This window comes from Leptinotarsa decemlineata, unplaced genomic scaffold, assembly GCF_025532065.1.
Source record: "Leptinotarsa decemlineata unplaced genomic scaffold, Ldec_3_MD MMD2_P_RNA_scaffold_11, whole genome shotgun sequence".
In the NCBI taxonomy this organism is placed as follows: domain Eukaryota; kingdom Metazoa; phylum Arthropoda; class Insecta; order Coleoptera; family Chrysomelidae; genus Leptinotarsa; species Leptinotarsa decemlineata.
In genome coordinates, this window is record NW_027412525.1 from 1,439,905 (window position 1) to 1,463,221 (window position 23,317).

Here is a 23,317-nt window from a genome sequence, read left to right on the forward strand (position 1 = left end):
GGGACCATCAGAATTAAACTACAGATTTCATCTATTAGTGGTTTGATCTGTTTTAGGTGAACCAAATACAAGCGAGGCAGAACAAGATCCAGTATCAGAATCTTTAGCCATTCCTAAAGGCCCAAATAGGGTAGATTGTCCAGAAGATGACGAGTTTTTAAACGCACTAGATAAAATGGTTTCTGAAAATATCCAGGAAAGAATGAAAGAACCTATTAAAGCTGGCAACGTTGACATTTCGGTTCCGGTTGTTATGAAATCTAATGTCAAGAAAACTTATGAACAACTTCAGGTAAGTGATGGAATCGGCTGATATTTGATGACAACCCATAATGTATTCAAGAAACACTTTATTGTGACATTTTCACTACACAGTTTTACAAAATGGCAACACGTGTTTCGTTATACAATAGCTTTTTCAGATGTCTCTATACTAACGGAAATATACATATTCAATGATTTATATATATTTTCACAATTTGAAGTAATTGAATTTTACATACCCAATTAATGTTGAAAATGTGTACCCAAGTTCAAGAATGAATCAATTAACATCAACATAAGAAAAGAAATTGTACAAATTCATTTAAATAAACATGCCATGAATTAAATTACCTGAGTTAATATATTAGTTAATAACCAGTTTCCACATTTGAGAAAATGTTCTGTAACAGGGAGTTATTTAATTCTATTTGGTCATTTTGTAAATGATCCAAAATCTATCAAATTATCCAAGAAGAATTCGTTCAGGCCAGTCTCAACTCCCTAAACAGTAGGTTAATGGACTGACACCTACTACTACTCCCTACAACTACTCCCCTATGTATAAATCTATTTATTTCTAAAGGTTCTAAAAGATTGAGTTTCAAACTTTTCTAAATGTAATATGTCATAGTCATGATTGAACTCATCTCCTTCTGCTTAAAGATGGTTTGCAAATGTGGAATTGGTCTTTCTATTCAAGAAACTACTTCTATGATCTTAAATTCTTTGGGAAAATGTTCTCCTTGTTTGGCCAATACTTCAGTTAAAATCCATTCGCATTTTGGCTCACGCTTATACTTAATCTCCTGAGGTATAAGTCTTCTCAAACACTATCGTGTTCTTGATCTTCCTCGATTTCTTTATTGAGGTGTTGTGTTAATTTTCTCATCATCTCTGTTGATGACCTTTTCCTTATGTGTCCTATTTTTTCTAACAATTAAGATTTGATTACTCTCAATATATTTCATATCCAGCTCTTTTTTTGTTTCTTTATTTCTTTGTCTTCTTTCTCCTTCTGAGGTGATATCAAGACCTAGAAGTGTTCCCATTATTTTACTTTCCAGAATTCTTAAGTTTTTGTTTGTTTTTAATATTCATCACCAATGTAGCCATTGCATATGTGAGGATGTTTTGTATATCTTTAATTTTGTCTAGTTTTACATTTTTAACAATATTCTGTTTCTTCTAAAGACTTGGTTTTCTGGCCTGAATCTATTTTGATAGTCTGCCAGTATTTTTCTTATAGTTTTTGATTTCCCTGTAATTATATTTGCAAATTTTTTATATAATGAATGTCAAAGAAATCATTGTTCACAAAGCCATTCAGTTGTTCTGGAATAAGAAATTTGAATGTTTGTTTGAAAGTGGTTGACAATTTGATAATTCATATTGCAACCTCTGGCGTAAAATTAATCTATTGAAAACACTTTCCCAACAAGAGAACAAAAAATACAGTTGCTCGACTTACGTTTCGCTAACCAAGGTAGCGTCCTCAGGAGATCATTGTACTGCTATGTTAGTGTTTTTATATCCTAGTGGCCAAACTACTAGCTATTAGTATTACCTAACTGCACCAGTTAGTATTATATAACTACTACCTGTTATCAATCCTATGCTAAACTACCTGATTTAATACCTCTGATTTGTTATGTATTTCCTCTACATTGGTGATCGTGATCATCTCTAATATTTAACGTTTTTATTTTTATTCCATATTCAAGAATGGTATTTCTTCCTTATTTTCAATTTCATACATGAATTTTGTACTTGCAAATCTGTTGTTGAGGCAAAATACAAAATCCTTTACCTTACTCATATTTGTATCTTTTGATACTGTTAATCCTGAAATTTTGTTGAACAAATTAATTGGTATTAGCGGTAATGCATTTTTATGATTTCAAAATTATTTAAGTGATAGGAAGCAATGTATTTCTGGAAAATGAGAAAATGTTAATAAAAAACATTGTTTGTGGAGAACGCCAGGGATTTATATTAGAACATTTACTCTTTCTCATTCATATAAATTCATTTCAGAATTCCAGCTTTCTGTAAAGTTAATACTATTTGCTGATGATACAACTTTGATCTATCTCAATGAAGATTCACAATTGGTACACCAACAAATTAACTTCGAATTTTGAAGATCTTCATTTATGTTTTTCAATGAAGAGCCCTGTGACAACTTCCAGATTAGTGAATTCAATAGTTCGGAACATATGAAATGATTTGAAATCCCTGAAACAATTGAAAAAGAAGAATTAAAAATGAATAGCTGAAAATAACAAATATATTAAGCAAAAATAACCTGAAATGAAATAATAGTGAAATTAAATACATGTAAAAATGGAACGATTGAACAAAAATTGAAATTAAAGAAATAAAAATGAAAATAAAAAAGTTAAGGGATTCCAAGCCACGTTAGTTCACGACATTTCGATTGTTAGTATCTACAATCGTCTTCGGGTGATGACGATTGTAGATACTAACAATTGAAACGTCGTGAACTAACATGGCTTGGAATCTCTTAACTTTTTTATTTTCATTTTTATTTCTTCAATTTTAATTTTTGTTCAATCGTTCTATTTTTAGTTGTATTTTATTTCACTCTTATTTCATTTCAGGTTATTTTTGCTTAATACATTTGTTATTTTCACCTATTCATTTTTAATTCTTCTTTTTTAGTTGTTTCAGGGATTTCAAATCATTTCATATATTAGACAATGGAAGTCCGAACTAGTGAAATTCAGATTAGTGTTTGGATACTACAAAATCGAAAGGTTCACTAGTGTTTAGTTCTTAGTTATAGATGAAACTCTTTAATGGACTATCCAGATTGATGTGATTTGAAAAAAGTTAGCACCAATCATTGGTATTCTATATAAAATAAGAAACTATATAGTTTACAAAATAAAGTCTTGAAATGCATTTTCCATTTACTTTTCTTAGAACCAACTAAAAATCTATATAATGAGTCTTTTTCCTGAGAATACTATAGCAAACGTGTCACGAGAGGCAGCACTAGTAGTAGGGACAAACAATAAACTATTCACATGTAAAACAGTGTTATTTACGTAACATTAATTTATATTTTAAAAATATAAATCTGATATGAAAAATTATTTTATGCTAGTATAATGCCAACAAAGCTTTGCTGTTTTGCGAATTGTACGTCAGATAATCGATATCCGGAAGAAAACATGTTTTTTATACCATGTATAAAACCTCATAATAATGAGGTTAGATGTAAGAAATGGATACATGCTTCGAGGAGAGTGGATTTAACAGTGCAAAAAGGAAATAAATATTCATATGTATGCTCTAAACATGAAATGAATAGTAGATTTTTCATAGTTAATTACCATTGATTAGAATGACATATAACCTCAATCCTTTAGTAATTTATATTCATTTATTATATTCAATTAAATTTATTTCATTACCATCTATATTTGATTCATATTTCAATCGGAAATAAATCTGAAATCAATAATTATTTTAAATTTATTTTTTTTAAATTTGAATCTACAACTACTCTTTTACAAGAATCTGTATACTAACCTGTCTATTAATTCACTTTTTTTTCCAGTTACTTTTAAATTACGGCATGCAAGCCAACATTTTAATGTTACAACATTGTTATCCTTTACAGTTGCAAATTTTAGTATTGCTCCAGGAACATCTTCTGTTAAAAACATCTTTTTTAATTGTACTCTACCATATGTTCATATGAGGATTATGCAGTGTTTGTCCTTACCGAACTACTAGCGCTGCTAGTGAGTGATTTTTCGTACTTCAGGAAAACGGTTCATTAAGTTTATTCGACATTAATCCTATTTATAAATCAAAAGTATGTACCTTTCCGCAGTCCATTATAAAGGATAAAAAACATTCCACTACGAAATTTATGTAACAGAAATGTACATGATCATCAAACAAGACAGCTCAATAATCTGATAACAAGTAATCTCAGATCTGCATTTTCCAGAAATATTTTACAAAGAAATAATTGCCCATAACGAATTACCAAATGGTGATACAACATATTGAAACACTATTTGTTGTATTAATTTACATTATCATATTTGAATATTACTGGAGTTTTTTCCCAACACCAAATCGTTATTTTCAACACCTCGACATGTGTTTCGATCAGCAAGTGATCATCTTTAAAGAGGGAGATTAAAGTTAAAGTTTTAATCTTCCTCTTTGAAGATGATCACTTGGTGATCGAAACACGTGTCGAGGTGAAGGAAGATCAAAACTTTAACTTTAATCTTCCTCTTTGAAGATGATCACTTGGATATCGAAACACGTGTCGAGGTGAATATTACTGGAGTTTTTTCTCAAAATCTTCCTCTTTGAAGATGATCACTTGGTGATCGAAACACGTGTCGAGGTGTTAAAAATAACGATTTGATGTTGGGAAAAAACTCCAGTAATATTCATTACTACACCAAAGGTTCCAAACAGTGCATCATAAGTACGTGTCGAGGTGTTGAAAATAACGATTTGGTGTTGGGAAAAAACTCCAGTAATATTCATTACTACACCAAAGGTTCCAAACAGTGAATCATAAAAAATTATCATATTTGTTTGTTTTTATTATCAATCAGACCAATTCTGAAATAGCTTCCTTTGAAGTTATATATAAATATAAAACATTGAAGTTTCTTGAGAATAAATACATTTTTATTATATATTGCTTCCATTTTCCTTATTTTGTATTTTTTTTGCCCAGCCACTTGAGCTCCGTTTCATTGTTTTTTTATTTTTAGGAACCACCTAGTGAGAACGAACAAGGGAAAATTGGTTTCGTTTTGATGGTACGTAAAGGCAATAAGCAGCAGTACAAGCAATTTGAGGCGGAGATTGATTCAGAATTGGCCCAAAATTTAAGAGATCAAGAACAGGTTCAGAAAGAAGAAAAGGAGAAAGTAAAACGACTAACATTAAATATTACTGAAAGGTTTGAAGAAGAAGATTATCAGGAGATGATTCAACAACAAAATAGACCTGTTACACAAAACCTAAATAGAGAACGTAAAAAATATCAACATCCCAAGGGGGCCCCCGATGCCGATTTGATATTTGGTCCAAAGAAAGTTCGGTAGGAAGTGACACAACGAAAATTGGGTTTCAAACATGTAAGCATTACGCACTTTGTTGAACAATGCGATTTTTGGCAGAATAGAAGAATGTGACCCCAAGATGGAGTTTCCTTCAAGAATTTCAAGGGATCCTGTAACATTTTGATTCGGTGAAATAATATATGTTTCAATGGATTAAGGCAAAAAATTCGGAGTAATTTTTTTATTTTATTTTCAAACATACTTTGGACTTATTAGGTAGAAAATGCAAAGCTTTTTCCAGCATATGTCTCACTAAGACTTCTGAGATTCACTTAGCCTGATTGTGGTAAAAGCAGTATTGAAAGCCTTTTTTTGTACTTCTCTTATTAAATAAAATACTAAACAGGAAATACATTTTTGCTTTTCTTTATTGTAGCACATGATTTAAAATTGGTATAAATATGACTACCAATCAGACATCAATAAATACAAAAGTACAAAAAACTAATTCTAATCAGCATCTTGAAATTCCTCTTCTTCATCATGTCCATTTGTTGTCGTAATTTGAATGTCATGGAAATTGTCACGGATTCTTCTTGTGAGGTCATCTACATCTGAAAAATAATTTTTCATGAGGCAAGAGATACACAGACTCATCAGTAGATTATTATAATAGTTCTATGACTGAAATATACATTTTCCCATTCAAATCTCCAGGTCAGACTTGTTAATTTTGTAACTAGATGTCTCCAAATAGTCATTAGAATTATCCAAAAACTGAATCTACCCAAAACGTTGCTAAATTTTTGTCCGATTCAATTGAACGCCACAAAGATGTTTTTGATGGTCGCCTGAGAAAACAGTAAAATTGACAGTTGACTCTAATAAAATTGCCATAGCAGCCGTGATTAATCACGTGTACGAAGATAAAAAAGAGAGGCCAATTGCTGTCACGTTTATTAAACTCAGCAGAATTAAAATATGGACAGATGGAAAAAGAGGCATGTGCTATAATTTTCTGTGTCAAAAAATTTTTTCAGTACTTGTTTGGCAAAAAATTCCAAATTTTTACAGACTGCAAAGGTGGGCACACATACTGTCTGCTTTTGATACTTTGTTAATTCTGAAAATAATCATGCAGATTTTCTTTCACGATCACCAGTTGGTGGTGAGTGTGAAAGCATCCCAAAAATGTCATATTAACATTGTCATGAAAAATACGATAGTATTTCATATTTAAGTTTTGTATAAAATCACAATATACCTCTAAAGTTCAACGAAATAAAACTGGTCATACGAAAGGATCCATTTGAGTCACTTTTGAGTAAAATAATTTCTTACGTTTTCAATGGATGGCTAACAAAATGTACGAAGTCGAATATGCAACAATATGTTTTGCTAAAAAATGAGCTCAACTTCGAGCAAGATTGTTTACATTGGGTACACAGATTAGTTATTCTGGGGAATTTCAAAATTATAATATTAGACAATTACACGAATCCCATATGGGTATAGTAAAAATGAAGGGGCTAGCTCGATCTTACTTTTGGTGGCGGGTCATTGACAAAGATATAGAGAAATCGCGAATTCTTGCTAAATTTGTGTTAAATTTTCAAATTCTCCACCAAAAACAAGTTTAGCCGTTTGGGAATGGTCAAAAGATGTTTGGACAAGGCTCCATTTTGATTTTTTTCGGACCTTGTTTAGGTAAATACTTTCTCATTTTAGAAAATGCAACTTCAAAATGGATCGAGTATTGCGAAGTAAATAATATGTCGGCTTAAATCACAACACGAATTTCATGGAACACATTTGCAAGGTTTGGTTTACCAAAGGAAATATGTACAGATAACGCCCCAACAACACCCTACAGCCCTCACACAAACGGTAAGGCCGAAAGCGCTGTTAAAATCATGAATAAAGCAATTTTGAAGGGTCATATTGAAGGTACAACTGACGTGAATTTTGTAATAAAAATAGGTCTTTTTGCAGTATTGAAACACTTCTCACTCTACTATGGGTGTGGAATCTTTAAAATTACTTTTGGATCGAAGACTGCCATTGAAAATTGATCTATTACTCTCATCAGTTGAAAACACATGAAGGACTACAAATCAAATTCTCAAAGATGGGTAAAAGGGCACATTAAAAAAAGATCGGTTCTAGAACATATTTAGTGTCTACGGTTGATGGAGAAATGACTTGGAAAAGGCATACCAATCAGTTAAGATCGAGAATTAAAAGAAAATTGTTTCAAGAAAATGGTCAAATTCTGAAAAGTCAAGACAGTGAAAATTGTCCTAATGTAAACGACAGTATTTTACCACCATGGCCAGAAAACACTAATTTAGAGATACAGTTTTTTTTCTGATTGATTTGGCCGTTACTTGATGAAGATCAAATCATAAGGTGTAGTTTATGAAAATAGAGTCAAGTGACCGTCAAACCGACATTTCAGAAAATCACCAGATTAATAGTGGCAGATGTCTGTGGAGATGGAGTAAGTTGAATCCACCAGAACGATTTACTCCATTGTTAAAAAGTAACATGTATTAGTGTCTACTATTTCTATTAACGTGTATTTTCTATCAGGAAGAGATTACTTCACATCTCTTCCTGATAGTATATTAGGGAAAACTTTAGAGAACTCTCCTGCACTCAGACAGGTAAAAAATGGATCTCCTGCCTGAATGTATCGCAGACCGAATATGTTTTCTTTCAGTAATAAATGAGCAGCATTAAACATTTGTTTACTTATAACCTGAAAACACAAAAATTTCCATTCAGAGTATTGTTGATGTTAAATAGATATGTCACGTATATAAGTTGAGGAGAGATAACTTGTCGATATTTGTTGAAAAATAATGGAAATCCATATTTTATATGACTAGTGACAAAATTAGGATGAATATAGTGATAATTTAATAGAATAACTAGTATAACTAGAATAACCTAACAAAATTAACAGAAATATAGTAACAATTCTGAGAGTAATTCAAAATTTAATGATGTAATAAAAATATAAAGAATTTTCAATACCAATAAATCTGGAGGAAAACCAAAGAAGTCTATAGACTTTTTGGTTAAATCTAGTGACTATTTAGGTAATATACAAGTATGACCCACTTTTTTCTTATGGATTCACATAGGTAATCATTGTATTGTCTTTATTATCCCAAGAAACATTGAATGCTTATGAATAGTGATTAACTACAGATACAAATTTAACAAAATAATTAATTATTGAACAGGAAAATATCAATATGAGCAGTGAACACGGGACAAAAATATTGAATTACATTAGATACTGAAGATCTGAAATTTGGGTATAGGGTACCATAATTTTTATTGAAACATGAAGCTTTCATCTGCAAACACTTTTTTCAATGTTTTGAGGTTCTGAATTGTCAAATTTCATTTGAGAAATGGTTTTTTAATATATTTGCTGATTTAATATGGGATAATCCAAATTTAAATCCCTAATAATAATAATATGTATTTGCATCAATAAGAGGATTTACATAACAAGAAGTATTTGTCAATAAACAAAATTAATTCAATGAGTCTGCAGGGTATAGGTAATAATTCAAATATATTACAAAAATAATCTATAAACTAATAAAATGAAAAAAATAAATAAAAGGAAAAATAAATAAACCACCAGTCCACCTCTTGAAATTTATTTACATTTCTTAATATTTGGGTAACTGAAGTTTTATAATTCACATTCAAAAATGATATCTTCAGAGTGAATTTTACCTAATAAATTTGATTTAATAACATATGTCAGTAATTAGTTTTTATGTACTTAATTTTAATTGATATCATTTAGTATGAATAATCACATTTTGAAAAACCATTCTTTAAGAAAACAATCATTAAAATTTGTTTTGATGAGCTTTTTTGCTCACATGAATTTCATCATTAAAGATAACCTGTTAAATAAAAAAAAGAGCTTGAATAAAATATAGAAGTACCAACATCATCAATTAATAGACTGAAAAGTGTATCATATTCAGTAGGTAAAAAACAATCCTGTCATTTGTCTGGTATGAAATCCACAAACTAGTTTGGAATTGATATAAAGGGGCATAAACTGCCATGCAATATTCATTTTTGTAAATTAGCTTTCAAATTTATCTGAACTGACCCGTTTCTTGATGAAAATTGATAATACTATTCATGATAAAAATTACACAATTTTCACAAACATTTTAATTTCTAGACATATTTCGCTAACACAGTAGCTTCCTGGGTAGAAATGAATGAGAAGCTTTTTGCAAAATAAGTAGAAAAGATTTCAGAAATTACGGGTGGGCAACTTAAAAACTAAAATTCCAAAGGCTTTGGAGAACAAGTATCAGGAATATTTCGTCAATAAATAATAAATTGAGTAAAATTATAATTCCAATACAGCTTCTCAGGTGTAAAAAATATTGAAAATAGGTTCATTTGTCTCTAATGAATTCAGGGGCACTGTTTAAACTGAGCTCAGCACTTCACATTGAAAACCCAGATGTCAATTATTAAATTACCATATTTGGTATTACCAAGAACCAAGAAGGGGTGACATCTAGGTTTGATAATTCAAATATCAAACTTAAGGAAATCATTGATTATTATTACCATAAGGAATCATGGTTACAAATATTCCTTAATGGGATATATCACTATTTTTTACAATAAATTCAAATGATATTGTTCAGTAAGCCAGTATGATAATTATAAAATATATCTAAGCAGTTTTCTATACAATCCTAAAACAAAAAAAAAGTTTGAATGAAGATGTGTTCAAGTCAGAAAAGTTTTAATGAAACAGACTGAAATAATTACTGTAGGTGGATTTATTCATGGTTATGGAATATTTCAATAAGAATAAGGACTAAGGTTTTTATCAAATTTAATGATTAGTAGCTTTTTTGAAGTCTAGGTATTCAAATTAATTACAAGTCCATTTAATGAACTCCTTTCTCCATATAGCTTTTTGCAAGGCTTCATCAACTTCTTTATTTTTGACAGCAATTACAAACAATTTGTTTGATGCATTTTGAGTTGAATGAGTATACTCATAAATTTAACAATACTTTTTCGGGACTTTTTTATCCTTTACTTACAAAATACCGGCAGATGAATACAAACAACCGAAAAGTATTCTACCTTTCTATCTTATCCAGAGAAACACAAATAAACGGCAAAACAGTATAATATTCATTCTTGGGTAATAATGTATGTGTGTATATGTGACTTATCTTATTTGTATACATCTAAAAGATCAATAAATTGTCTTATCTTATCTTTCACACCACTTACATAGAATTGCCTCAAAATAACATCATATATAAATGAAAAAATCAAATAAACCAAATTACAATAATAATCATTTCCAAAGATAACTTTAAAAAATAATCTAGAGGGGAAATATTTTAAAGTTTTTAATTTGGTATTTCGACTTCAGTATCTGTTATTATGGTAGATTTTTCAAATTATGTCTGAAAAGCAATGAAAAAAGAGATCATACAAATTGTCTCGTTGTATATTGTGGTATATAATATTCATTCTGATTTCTGAGACCTTTATCATGGGCATTGTGTCTATATGTCAATTAGGAGATATTGAGGTCACCGTTTGATCCTGAGGTTATGAACGAAATTAACTAGATTAATTATGTTGAACATTTTCTGCCACCAAATCTGATATATGAATTGGAGATACATGATTTCTGAATTTTAAGTTTAAAATAAATCTTCTAAAATTTTTGTATTCTTGATAATGTGATTTGATTGAAATGTCTTGTTTACATTTTCTTTATTCATGATAATATTTAAACAAATTTCACACTATAAATTTTATTTAAGTCGCATTTCACTACACGGTAGCTTCATCAGTTGGACACCTGTCCAACCGTGTAGTGAAATATGTCATGACATGGAATAAAATTCATAGTTTGAAAATTGTATTATTATTATGGATAATGTTATTAATTTTCATCAAGTAACGGATCAATGAATTTATAATGGAATTTCTTTTGTTTTCTAGAATTTTGCTGAGCTACCTTAAGCCAATGACACCCTCAAATAATATTGGATTTTGGAACATTTAGCCTAAGCAAATTTTCACATTTTGAGAGTAGGTTACTTACCAGCATCACCTCCACCTCTTTCCATAATTTCATTCTCCTCATTCAGTTCAGCTTCAGCGTCTTCGTAGAGATTGTCATCTTCATTTGTGCTGTCATCATCCATATCCATGGCAGGATCAGGATTCAATTCCTAAATATTGTATATACGTTGAAACGTCTTATAGAATTCAATTTTTTTTCTTGTAACTGAGGTAGAAAACGTGACAGTGAGATATTTCCTTTCAAAGGATAAAGATGTTGAAAGATCCATTTTTGTGAAATGACACTTTTTACAATGATTGTGTGCTCTGGATACAAATAATCTTTTTTCTGCAGTTACATCTTAAATGGAATCAAAGCTTCACAATAACATTAGTATCTTTGTTCTTATTTGATTCCATTATAACAATACAAGAAAGTCATTGTTTTCAAGTCTCTGTTTCATAACTGAAAGTATAATTAAGAAATGAGAATTGAAACTTTCTATGTTTTTTACCACTTTTATTTGTAACTTACGTTACTACAGTTTCGTCCTATAAGGACATTTTCAAAATTATACATTAAATAAAAGTGGTAAAAAAACAGAAAGCTTCAATTCTCTTTTCTTCATTATGATCTCCTACCACGTAGTAATGGCTACATTCATCAATTTATTGATAGTAAATGTTTCATTTCATTTAATCATATTTACTTCATAGAGTTAGGTCTATTATTCCAGTTTTGATGTGTTATTCTATTATAAGTAAAAATATTCATCTTTTATGATTCAACAGGTTCTACACCCATCAGGGTCTTTGTACCAAATAAGTACGCCACTGCAAGAGACAGATTAAGGCAAAAACGTCAGTCATTTCCGAGAATGTAGTGCCTAGTATTTTAGAATTATAGTATAATAATGATGATGAAAAAGTTTATTTGACCAAAAGTGACTACTCAAATAATTTTTGGCATTTTCTGTATTCTCAATTACAAGTTATAAAAAATATAATTGGTGTAATATTGAAAGTCATTAGACAGATTTCAAAGAAGAGACAAAATATTTATTTGCTAGTAAGAATATATGATTTTCAATGAGTGCATTCATTTCACCAACTCTGATCCACTAGAATAAAGGTTTGAAAGTATATCTATCTTTCTTCAAGGTTATAATGTTTAATTTCAAAACCCTTTTCAAGGAAATATAAGCTGTCAATTAAAAAAAATCAATGTTTTTTCATGTTAGACACTTGAAAAAATTACTTTCCAATTATGATATTCAAATGTGGCTTGAAAGTTTTGATATTTATAGTAACATAGTTTTGCAATAAGGTAGATATAATGAATACTGCTCGACCTCAAAACATTATAAAAATCTATTGCAACTTTACCTGACAGTGCATTATAGCCTCGTAAAGCTGTCTGACAACTTCAGTATCATCATTAGTTGAACTTGGTACTAATAATAATTCTGAACACTCATGTGATACTTCACAATAACTATCTTCACTGTCAGCTGCATCACTGTCATCTGCATCAGGCGATGAAGGATCTTCCCCTGAGAAATTCAAGATAACAAATAATTAGGTTCAAAGTTTTGAAAGATGTTCATAAGGTACCTGGCATATGAATCTTTCCTGCAACCACTACATAAACACATTCTCCTGGGTAAACAGAATCATCTTTCGAGATACCATGTAATACTATATTGGGGTACTCTATCGTTAGACCAACATCCCCGTTCCGTTGCCAACATAAAGTTCTTTAAAAAGGGTGAGTTATGTCTTGACAAATTTTACTATTGAGAAAAAACTTACTGCTCACTAACGTACAGGGTTCCGTTTCCAAGATCCTTTTTTTCTAATACAACTCGAATATTTTCTTTCTGGTACTTAATATCTGATTCCGGATATTTAAATGAATTTATAATAACCATTTTTTGTAATTTTTGAAATCAATAAACTTAACAATGAAAACAAACCAATGACTACAATATAGATGAAGATAGGAACATGCAATGTTCTTCTTCCCTTCTTCTAAATTTTTCTGGATATCCCGCCTTGATTAGTTGTCCACAAATCGAATTCAGGTGAACCGCAAGGTTCCACAATCTGAAAAAAAATAGAAATTGTAATAGAGAACTTCTTACAAGTGTAAAAGGGCAAACTTCTAGTTTACTACAATAAGTTACTGTGCGCATTAGAAATATTTTTACGAGGAAACATAATCTGTTTATTGGAAACCAGCAGCCGTAAAATTTTGCCTTAAAAAAGGTTATGAATTTAAATCTCTGAATCTGTATAGAAATATTATATTTTTTTTATGATGATAGAAGGAAGGTGAAAATCGAAAAGGTTATTGAAAAACTGATTTCCTACACATAAAATGACTGAACCAATACTTGAAGGGACCACAATATTCTGTGATGGGTAAAGGAATGCAGCCAATAACAAAAAATGAACGAAATGCATACAAAATATAAGTCAACAACACAGATCAACAACAACAATAACAGTTTAATCTTCCTCTTGAAGATGATCACTTGGTGATTGAAACACGTGTCGAGGTGTTGAAAATAACGATTTGGTGTTGGGAAAAACTCCAGTAATATTCAGATCAGTATAACAATTTAATCTCTGACATGGTGGTGGATGGACGTGTTGATAATGACCGTTCACAAAAGAAGTAACATGGACGCCATTGGGGGGGATATAAATCATTTTATATAATGATTCTCCGACGTCTGAGTACGTACATCGAACTTAAAAATATATATGTAGTGTTTGCCATTGATGCGATTATTTGTGCATGAGAAGAGTGAACGCTGGTTATAATAGCGCCGTAAAAAAAGCTGACACCAATGAGCTAGTCGAAGAAGAATAAGAACATAATATAACCTCAAACATAAAGTTGTTAATTATTTTGATAGCATTTAAGGTATTCCATCTTTTAATTTTTCCATCCTGAGTGCTTTTTATACGAGGCAGCATTTCGATTCGTGGTAATGGTAATGCTTCACAGCTGCCCTGAAGCGAGAAGAGTCTATACCTGCACAAAGAAGAATATATTGAAGAAGAAATGGAAAAACAAAGAATACAAATATATTAAAAAGAAGAAAAAATGAAGTACAATATTATGTAAAACAAGATTTTACTACTCCTTGGACAAAGTTTTTATTATAGTTATTACTATAATAAAAAGAGTACTGGTTATAATAGCGCCATTTCTGGAAGCTAGGACCAAAATTGAGAAGAAGAATTGTAATAAGCGATTTCGATTTATTGTTTTTCCTATTTCACCATTGTTATTAATAACGTAAAGAACTTGTAGTCGTAGTATTATAGTCAGTAGTATCTCACTGTTTGGATGAGAAAAGTTGTTATTTTTATCTACTTTATTTCAAAGATGGAAGAGAAGTACTATACTAATTAATTAAATTTAAATTAAATTTAATGAACATCAGAGTCAAAGCAATAAAATATCGTGAGACCACAAATGGAGTTACCAAAGATTAGTTTTTACACAGAAATATCTTTAATGATGTTTGGGTTCGGAGACAGTCACACACCAAATCAGGAAACTGTTCTTCTAGTAGAAAATATTGTTTTAAAGCAATTGCGAACATTGGTACAGGAAGCTCTGAAATACTCAGATGGAAAAAATTTGAAAGGAGAAGAGTTAGTGTTTTTAATGCGCCACAATAAACAAAAAATGAGGAGTTTTGTGAAGTATCTCATCAATAAGCAAACCAAGTCAGCAATTCAAAAAATGCAGACGAATGTGGTTGAAATCGATAAGATCCAAAAACCAAAAGGACCCCTGATGGAGTTCATTGAGAGAATTGATGAAACTGGTGAATTTACAGATTTGAGTGAATTTGATGAAATTAAGTACCAACGCCAGCTGCGTGCCGATAGGATCTCCTTAGCATTAGATGAAAAAAAATATCTGGAATTTTGTAAAGCTCGATGTGCTTCATTCTGTAGTCGAGATACTACTCAAAGAAGTTTGGAAAAATTGAGACTTTGGGTGGACCCCAAGAAGAAAATCAATTTCAAAGTTGAAGCTTTAGATGTATTGGCTTATTATGCTTATCAGACTGTTGCTGAAATAACTGATTACGCACTTCTTGTTAGAATGGATTCAAAATGTGGAACTGACCCACTGAAGCACTTACCAGGATCATATTATACTGCTACTATGTTTAGTGGTAAACATAGATTTGAGGAACCTAACCCAGACTACAGTACTGTTCACAGTAGTCAGCCTCCAATAAGTGTCAATGAAATCAAAGAGGTAATGAGAAGGGTTACATCTCCTCAAGCTGGAAGATTGAGTTTTGGGGGAAAGCTGCCTGAGACACATTTTTTATTTGCCATTTGATGAATCAATTCTTATTTACCTATTGCAGACCAATCTAGTTATTTTCAAAAACTTCTAATCAATTACATTTTCAAATTTCTTCAATATTTCAATTGTAAGGGAGAATAAATACCCAAATTACATTATTGTAAGAAGTAAACTGAATAATTGGAGAGGAATATCGCAAAGTGATTTGTCCAGAAAATAGTACTGTACAGTGAGATTTTTATACAAACCCTTATTAATGTTTGATGTGCTGTTTAGTAAATTGTTTATGTAAAATTCCGAGAATGAAATGGTTTAAGTAATTATTTAACGAGTTTTCAATTAGTTTTTGGAAATGAAAAAATTCTCAATAACTTTTGCCCAACATTTCCTCAATATTTGGTGTGTAAATCTATTATTATTATTATTATGTGATTTTGTCGAATGAATATTGTTTGTTATTTGTGTAGTTTCATTTTTGATAAAATACTTTTTAGCTGGAACAAAAATTATCGAAAACAACTATTTTCAAACATAGTGTCTCCACAGTGTGTTGAAAGAAAAAATTTACTCTTTATTTTAGGCAAAAAAGACATTCTTCATAAAAAGTTCTGCAAAGAATAATACCAAAAATTCAACCATCAGTTATATTATTATATGAATTTTAATCGGAAGTAAATTATCTCTATTTTTAACAATATCAAAAATTGTAACTCATATTCTTTCACGGCTGGAGTCACAATTAAAGAGAACAAAATCTGACTAGTAGTCCGTGGTCGAATGGATTATGAAGTATCAAACGTTTCGTTTGCTACTACAGCAAACGTCATCAGTGGTATGTGTGTTGACTGCGAGGACGAAAGTTATACAAATTCAGCAAACAAACCCCAATAAAATATGGAGTACCACAAGGCAGTGTTCTGGGGCTCTTGCTGCTTCTGATATGTATAAACGATTTGCCCTCTTCTATGAATATGAAAACTGTCTTATAAGCCGAAGGCACACCATTTTTATGTAAACAATAATAGAAGAGGAAGCCCCAGTTGCCCTCAGGTACTGAGGGATTCAATGTAACTAAGTTACATATCAATGAAACGGCTTCGATGGTATTCTCAAACTAGGGACATGGTACTGAAGTTTTTAGGAAGTCACCTGGATAGCAACCTAGGTACCTATTGACATTACCTTGGTTAGTCCTATATACTAACTTGGTATGCCTATGTAAAAGAAAATATTAGTAACTATTCTACACTTAGTGATATTCATAATTATAACATACATACATATATATCTGTTTAAAATATGTTTTTCCGTTAACCAGCTGTCGCACCCCTACGAACGACAACCCTCAGAAGTCGAAACTTGTGAAAATATATATTTATATATATAATTATATATATACAATATTATATATATACAATATTATATATAATTATATATATATATATATATATATATATATATATATACATATATATATATATATATATATATATATACATATATATATATATATATATATATATATATATATATACAGGGCTATTCAATGGGGATCTCATAAACGATAAGAGATAGAGTGTTGGTTGAAGTGTGGCAAAGTTGTGTATTTCAGAGACCTATTCAATGATGTAAAGAAATCGAATATAGCTCTTTTGGTTCTGGAGATATACAGGAAAAACCAAATGATCCCAAATTATTTTTTTGCCTATATCTTCTATTCGCAGACATATTGAAAATCTGTCCACATTTTGCTATTGGCACTTGATGTCAATATATTCATGAATCTTTTATACAGGGTGTCATCTGACTTGGGCCACCCCCATCTTTGAATTTTTAAATACGGACCTGTATTTTCTGTTGTAGTTTTTGGATCGTAGACGTTCACTTCATACTGAGAAATTAAATTCAATTTTATATTTCGGGATTTTTCAGTAATATTCGATTATAATTGTGTGAATTATTCCCTTTTAAATTACGGCCCTGGAAATTGGTTGACTGAGTTGAATAAAAACATAATAGCAACTTTCACGTCTCTGAGCGTTTTCTTCAATGAACTTCAAACAAGAAAACCTTTTATGATTATTTGAAACATATCTATATCAAAAATAGATTATATGTGTTTTAATAAGCAGAAAATGAAATGATAGCAATAATAACATCCGAAACGAACACTATAATTGTAATGAAAATTGAAATGAAGTAATTTGTATAGGTACCCAAAAAAATTATTGGCGCAATAAATGTTCGAATTGGAGTCCTTCCATTTCGAGACATTTTTAAACTCGGTTTTTCATATTATTTATTGCCCTTAATACACTTATTTGCTGCATTGTTGCGAAATCATTCAAAATCCTTAATCTCGAGTCTTCCACATTTTCTATCTCTCTCCCAGCGTAAATCCTATTTTTCAATGTCCCCCATAGAAAATAGTCCAAAATAGTAAGATTTGGTGATCTTGCAGACTATCTTATTGTCCCATTATTTGTCACGAAATGGAATGACTCCAATTCGAACATTTGTTGCACAATTAATTTTTTTGTGTATATGAATTACCTCATTTCAATTTTCATTATAATTGTAGTGTTCGTTTCGGATGTTATTATTGATACCAATTTTTTTTCTGCTCATCAAAACACATATAATATATTTTTGTTGTAGATGTTTCAGATAATCATAAAAGGTTTTCTTATTCGAAGTTCATTGTAGAAAACGCTCAGAGCAATGGAAAAAATATGAATAGGTACCTAAAAATGAAAAATAACTCTTGAAAAACTCTACGGTACATAGGGAGACTTGAAAGTTGCTATTGTGTTTTTATTCAACTCAGTCAACCAGTTTCCAGGACCGTAATTTAAAAGGGAATAATTCACACAATTATAATCGAATATTACCGAAACATCCCGAAATGTAAAATTGAATTTAATTTCTCAGTATGAAGTGAACGTCTACGATCCAAAAAATACAGGTCCGTATTTAAAAATTCAAAGATGGGGGTGGCCCAAGTCAGATGCCACCCTGTATAAAAGATTCATGAATATATTCTGAGAGCCCACATCAAGTGCCAATAGCTAAATGTGGACAGATTTGCAATATGTTTGCGAATAAAGAAGATATACGCAAACAAATAATTTGGGATATTTTGGTTATCTCCAGAACCAAAAGAGCTATATTCGATTTCTTTACATCATTGAATAGGTCTCTGAAATACACAACTTTGCCACAATTTAACCAACACTCTATATCGCTTATCGTTTATGAGATCCCCATGTACAGCGGACCATAGAAAGACAAGTCTAATAATAATTCCTTGCTTTTTTACGAACGTTAAACTTTCATGTCCATCAACTACAAAAAGCAATTTGTCTTTAAGGCTCGCTTTTACATGCGTCTGTAAGTGGATCATTTATGAAAAGCAGATGTTATCTAACCTGATTTTCGTGCAATGCTCAAACTACCGGTTTGAGCTTAGTCTATGAACTTCTGATTCATGGTTTTTATCGGACAAATTCAGTTCCGGGATAAATTGCCATTTGCCCTCGGGTAAAACATTTGTCACATGAGACCTCTTTTCAGCACTAGTTGAAGCCCCATCCTGCTTACATACAGTAGTAGCAGACACCTTTTGGGGTCTCTATGGATAAAGCTGGCTATTCAACATTGTAGAGTTTATGCGGAGAAATATTATTGCTCTGGATGATGTCTTGATGAATAATAATAATATTAATTGCTTTTATTGACAAAATGCAGTACAACATATAGTAGATATAAAAAAAAACAGGCAGTTCTTTTTGTCAAAAGGCAAAATTCAGGTTCTGATCTTGTCATTTGAGTAACTCAATCAGAACTTGCTCTTCTATTCAACCGTCTTCATAACAATAATTACAAATGAATTCTAATCATTAACCACTTATGCTATCACCTATCCTTATTTCGTTCAATGAACGACAATGAAAAAACAATAAATAAAAATAGAAAAATGTTGGCAAATTATTTTACCTAGAAACAGATATTTGCATGTATATACACATAGGCATTTATATACCTACACACATATATAAGTAATATAAAATAAGTAAAAGTAATATTAAAAAAATACATCTACTTGCGGCTTGTTGAAGTTTTGGGCTCTCGCAGCTGAAGTCGCTGTTGGTTTTCTAAAATATATAAAATAATCACACAAAATATTTACAATGTAAAATTCAAATTCATATATGTATGAATAAAAGTTGAAAACTAATACATAACAATTTAAAACAAATTTATAATATGAAAGGGACACATTATGTAATATTATGGTTTCATATAAATTATTCGCTATCTATGAGTCATAGTAATATATGTATAAATAAATAAAATTCAGAAGCAATATATAACAATGCTAAATATTCTTTAGTTTATTTTTGAATAATTCCAGGTGTGTATCTCTCAATTCGGTTGTCAATTTATCAAAAAAGGCTTATTCCTAAGCAATTGCGATTAGAACTAGCACAATTTTTTTCCTTGGTGTAATCGGCATCGACTACATTGGTGATTAGCCTCGTGTCCTGGGTAGGCAATGTTAATAACTCCCTGGGCCACCTAGGGAGCATCATGACTATTCGCAGTCCGTCAGCCATGTAATGTTGCAGAATCATCCCAACTTCAACTAGATAAATTATCTCGAGAAAAATATCTGGTCGAGGTTGGGATCGAACTTACGACCTTCCAGCTGTGAGTCGGGCGCACTACCACTGCACCAATTCACCATTAACTAGCTAATTTATGTTATGGAATCAGCAGGTTGTTTTTATTATGCGTGTTATAATTATGAATATTACTAAGTGTCGAATAGTTACTGATATTTTCTTTTACATAGGTATACCAAGTTAGTATATATGACTAACCAAGGTAATGTCAATAGGTACCCAAGGTTGCTATCCAGGTGAATTCCTGAAAACTTCAGTATCATGTCCCTGGTTTGAGAATACCATCGAAGCCGTTTTCTCTCTATTGATATGTGACTTAGTTACATTGAACCCCTCAGTACCTGTCTCGATTATGTCTTGCTGGGCAACTGCGGCTTTCTCTTCTATTATTATTTACATGAAAAATGTTGTGCGGCTTATAAGATAGTTTTCATATTCATAGAAGAGGGCAAATCGTTTATACCTACATATCAGAAGCAGCAAGAGCTCCAGAACACTGCCTTTTGGTACTCCATATTTTATTGAGGCTTGTTTGCTGAATTTGTTTTCATGGTACACAGATTTTATACTATTTTTCACATAGGATTGCATCAACTGCAAATAGTGAAGCCATAGTGTTCAAGCTTTTCTAGTAAAATATTTTGTGAGACACAACGGAAGCTCTACTCAGATCAACAGTACTCTGCCAAGGTTGCTCCCTCATCCTCGAATCCCCCTCACGGTTGTCTGCGTCGAAATCCCGCCAACCATTTATTGCCTGCCCTTTTTTGTTATTATCAAAATCATGACGAATATTATTCACGTCTGCAAACTGGTAGGCCAATTCCACAATTTTCTTCCGAGTGAACCCAAACAATCTTTCTTTCCAGTAGTTCAATATTTTCAATCACTCTAGTTCTTATGTCAAGACACTACTGTGCCTACCCATACCTAAAACAAAAAAATAGTGATTATATTCACCATATCAATCGCATTTTTTAAATTTATATTAGAGACGACATTAGTTGTGTCGAATGTGAAGTGAGAGTAGCCGAAACTTGGTTGCGTTGTACTCCAACATTTCGAATGATGCAGTTTTTTTTTAAATAATCGTTCGTCAGGATCTGCCAACCGGGAACGGATGAGTGGGTTTATTATTGGGAATGCAAATGTTGTAGAGACAATACTTTTATTGAACTTGTCATCGGAAAAATCTTGATAGCTATAGGTAATATTTTCAGACCTCTAAACTCTAGTATAAGTAAATTTTTTGATCACATCGCCGGAAATCTTTCTTCAAATATATTTTCAAATTTTAGAAGCATTATATGCAACGGTGCAACTTCAAATTTGATGCATGCTAATCTGCAGTGGGAAACAGTCAAGTATCACATCATATGCCGTGTTAGGAATCACACGTTAAAAGGTAAGACCTCGTTAGTCCTTAGCTCGCACACGTTTCTCAACTTCTTAGAGTTATCGTTCGTATGGGGGCGACAGCTGATTAACGGAAAAATAGATTTTTAACAGATTTTTCAAACAGATATGCGATTGGGTCACAAATTAAAAATAGATTTTGAGAATACAAATATTATGAAAAAACACATACTTAAAGATCTCTAAATGACATACCTAAATGCTAAGCTTCACCTTGGCAAATTATTTTTGTTAGTAATGATATAGATACGAAAGAAATTCCTGACAATTTGAATAGTAGGTACCTATAATGACATCAATATACATTTAACTGGTTCAACAAAAAAATGTTAACTCAGTGGGCGAGGAGTTACTAACTTGTTCGATTGATGACCTATTTATTTTGTAGAAATTCGTATTGAATATGGAATTAAGAAAATAACTTTTAGTCTAATTTCTACTAAGTATATTATTTGTTATGACCGGTTTCGGGTTATTAGACTATTTTCTAGTTAGTCGAAAGTGTTAGGAATCATACGCTAAAAGGTAAGACCTCGTTAGTCCTCAGGTCGCACAAGTTTTGACTTCTGAGGGTTGTCGTTCGTAGGGGTGCGATAGCTGGTTAACGGAAAAACATATTTTAAACATAAACATTTATTATTTTATTTTGAAAGGTTTATCCTTTGTACAAAAATTTAAAACTTTTATGTGGTGTTGGTGGAGGTCAGAAACAGTTTCTTACCACTTTCCGAATCAATAAGTTCAGCCATTTATTCATCAGAATGTAGCTAATTTTATAATATCACTGCTATTGCATATTTTTTTATTCCTTTGATGGATAACAATAATATATTATTGTTTTGAATTGTTGCTGATATAAGTCATAGAAAAAGTACAGTATTCTACCCTGAGAAATTATTCGCTCGTTGACTTGTTATTGACTACATGTAAAATTTTTCAACTTTACTTTTTGAGTGAAACCACCAGTGTTCAATTTCTCATTAGCACCTTTTTAGATCACTTTGAAAGTGATACAACTAAGTAATTGATTCAATACCAACCATAGAAACTACGTTTGATTGAAACGGGTATTTTTTTTATGAAAGCTTAGTTCTATTGAAAACATTTTTCAATGCTATCTCTCGACGGGCGTTTCGCTAACCAAGATAGCACCATCAGTAGATGACTGAAACCCAGTTGATGTTAACTTGGTGCTGATTGCTAACTGATGATGTAAGCGAAACGCATATCGAGAGACAGCGTTTTTGTTCTCGCGAGAAAAAAGGAAAATCGATTCAGCCGTTCCAAAGTGATTAACAGGTATATATATTCGTTTCAAGAATCTGCAAGCAAACGATAAATATGATAGTTTCAACAGAAAATGCATTCCTAATCCACACGAATTCATTTCTTAAATTACGAAATGTTCCTGGGGTTAAATTTGTTGCAAACACCTCTTT

General features: G+C 31.2%; 3 protein-coding genes across 3 annotated transcripts in view; 2 read left to right on the plus strand and 1 right to left on the minus strand.

Annotated features, from left to right (window-relative positions):
• The window catches only part of Upf2 (UPF2 regulator of nonsense mediated mRNA decay), a 20,631-nt gene extending 14,888 nt beyond the window's left edge, over positions 1-5,743 (plus strand). Inside the window, exons 8-9 of the mRNA XM_074169311.1 lie at positions 57-292; positions 5,040-5,743. Of these exons, the coding sequence (XP_074025412.1) occupies positions 57-292; positions 5,040-5,375 (572 nt within the window). The 3' untranslated portion in view covers positions 5,376-5,743. The remainder of the gene's footprint in view (positions 1-56; positions 293-5,039) is intronic.
• On the minus strand, positions 5,744-13,431 carry icln (chloride nucleotide-sensitive channel icln). Its single transcript, XM_023164283.2, has 5 exons — positions 13,245-13,431; positions 13,047-13,189; positions 12,819-12,985; positions 11,473-11,602; positions 5,744-5,947 (listed from the first exon to the last, which is right to left on the minus strand). Exons 1-5 carry the CDS (start codon positions 13,361-13,363, stop codon positions 5,844-5,846), a joined length of 663 nt encoding a protein of 220 aa, XP_023020051.1. The 5' UTR covers positions 13,364-13,431; the 3' UTR covers positions 5,744-5,843.
• Positions 13,432-14,330: 899 nt separating this feature from the next.
• On the plus strand, positions 14,331-16,235 carry Spt3 (Transcription initiation protein Spt3). The gene has a single exon (XM_023164278.2). The coding sequence runs from the start codon at positions 14,923-14,925 to the stop codon at positions 15,808-15,810; it is 888 nt and encodes a 295-aa protein (XP_023020046.2). The 5' UTR covers positions 14,331-14,922; the 3' UTR covers positions 15,811-16,235.
• The last annotated feature ends 7,082 nt before the right edge of the window (positions 16,236-23,317 follow it).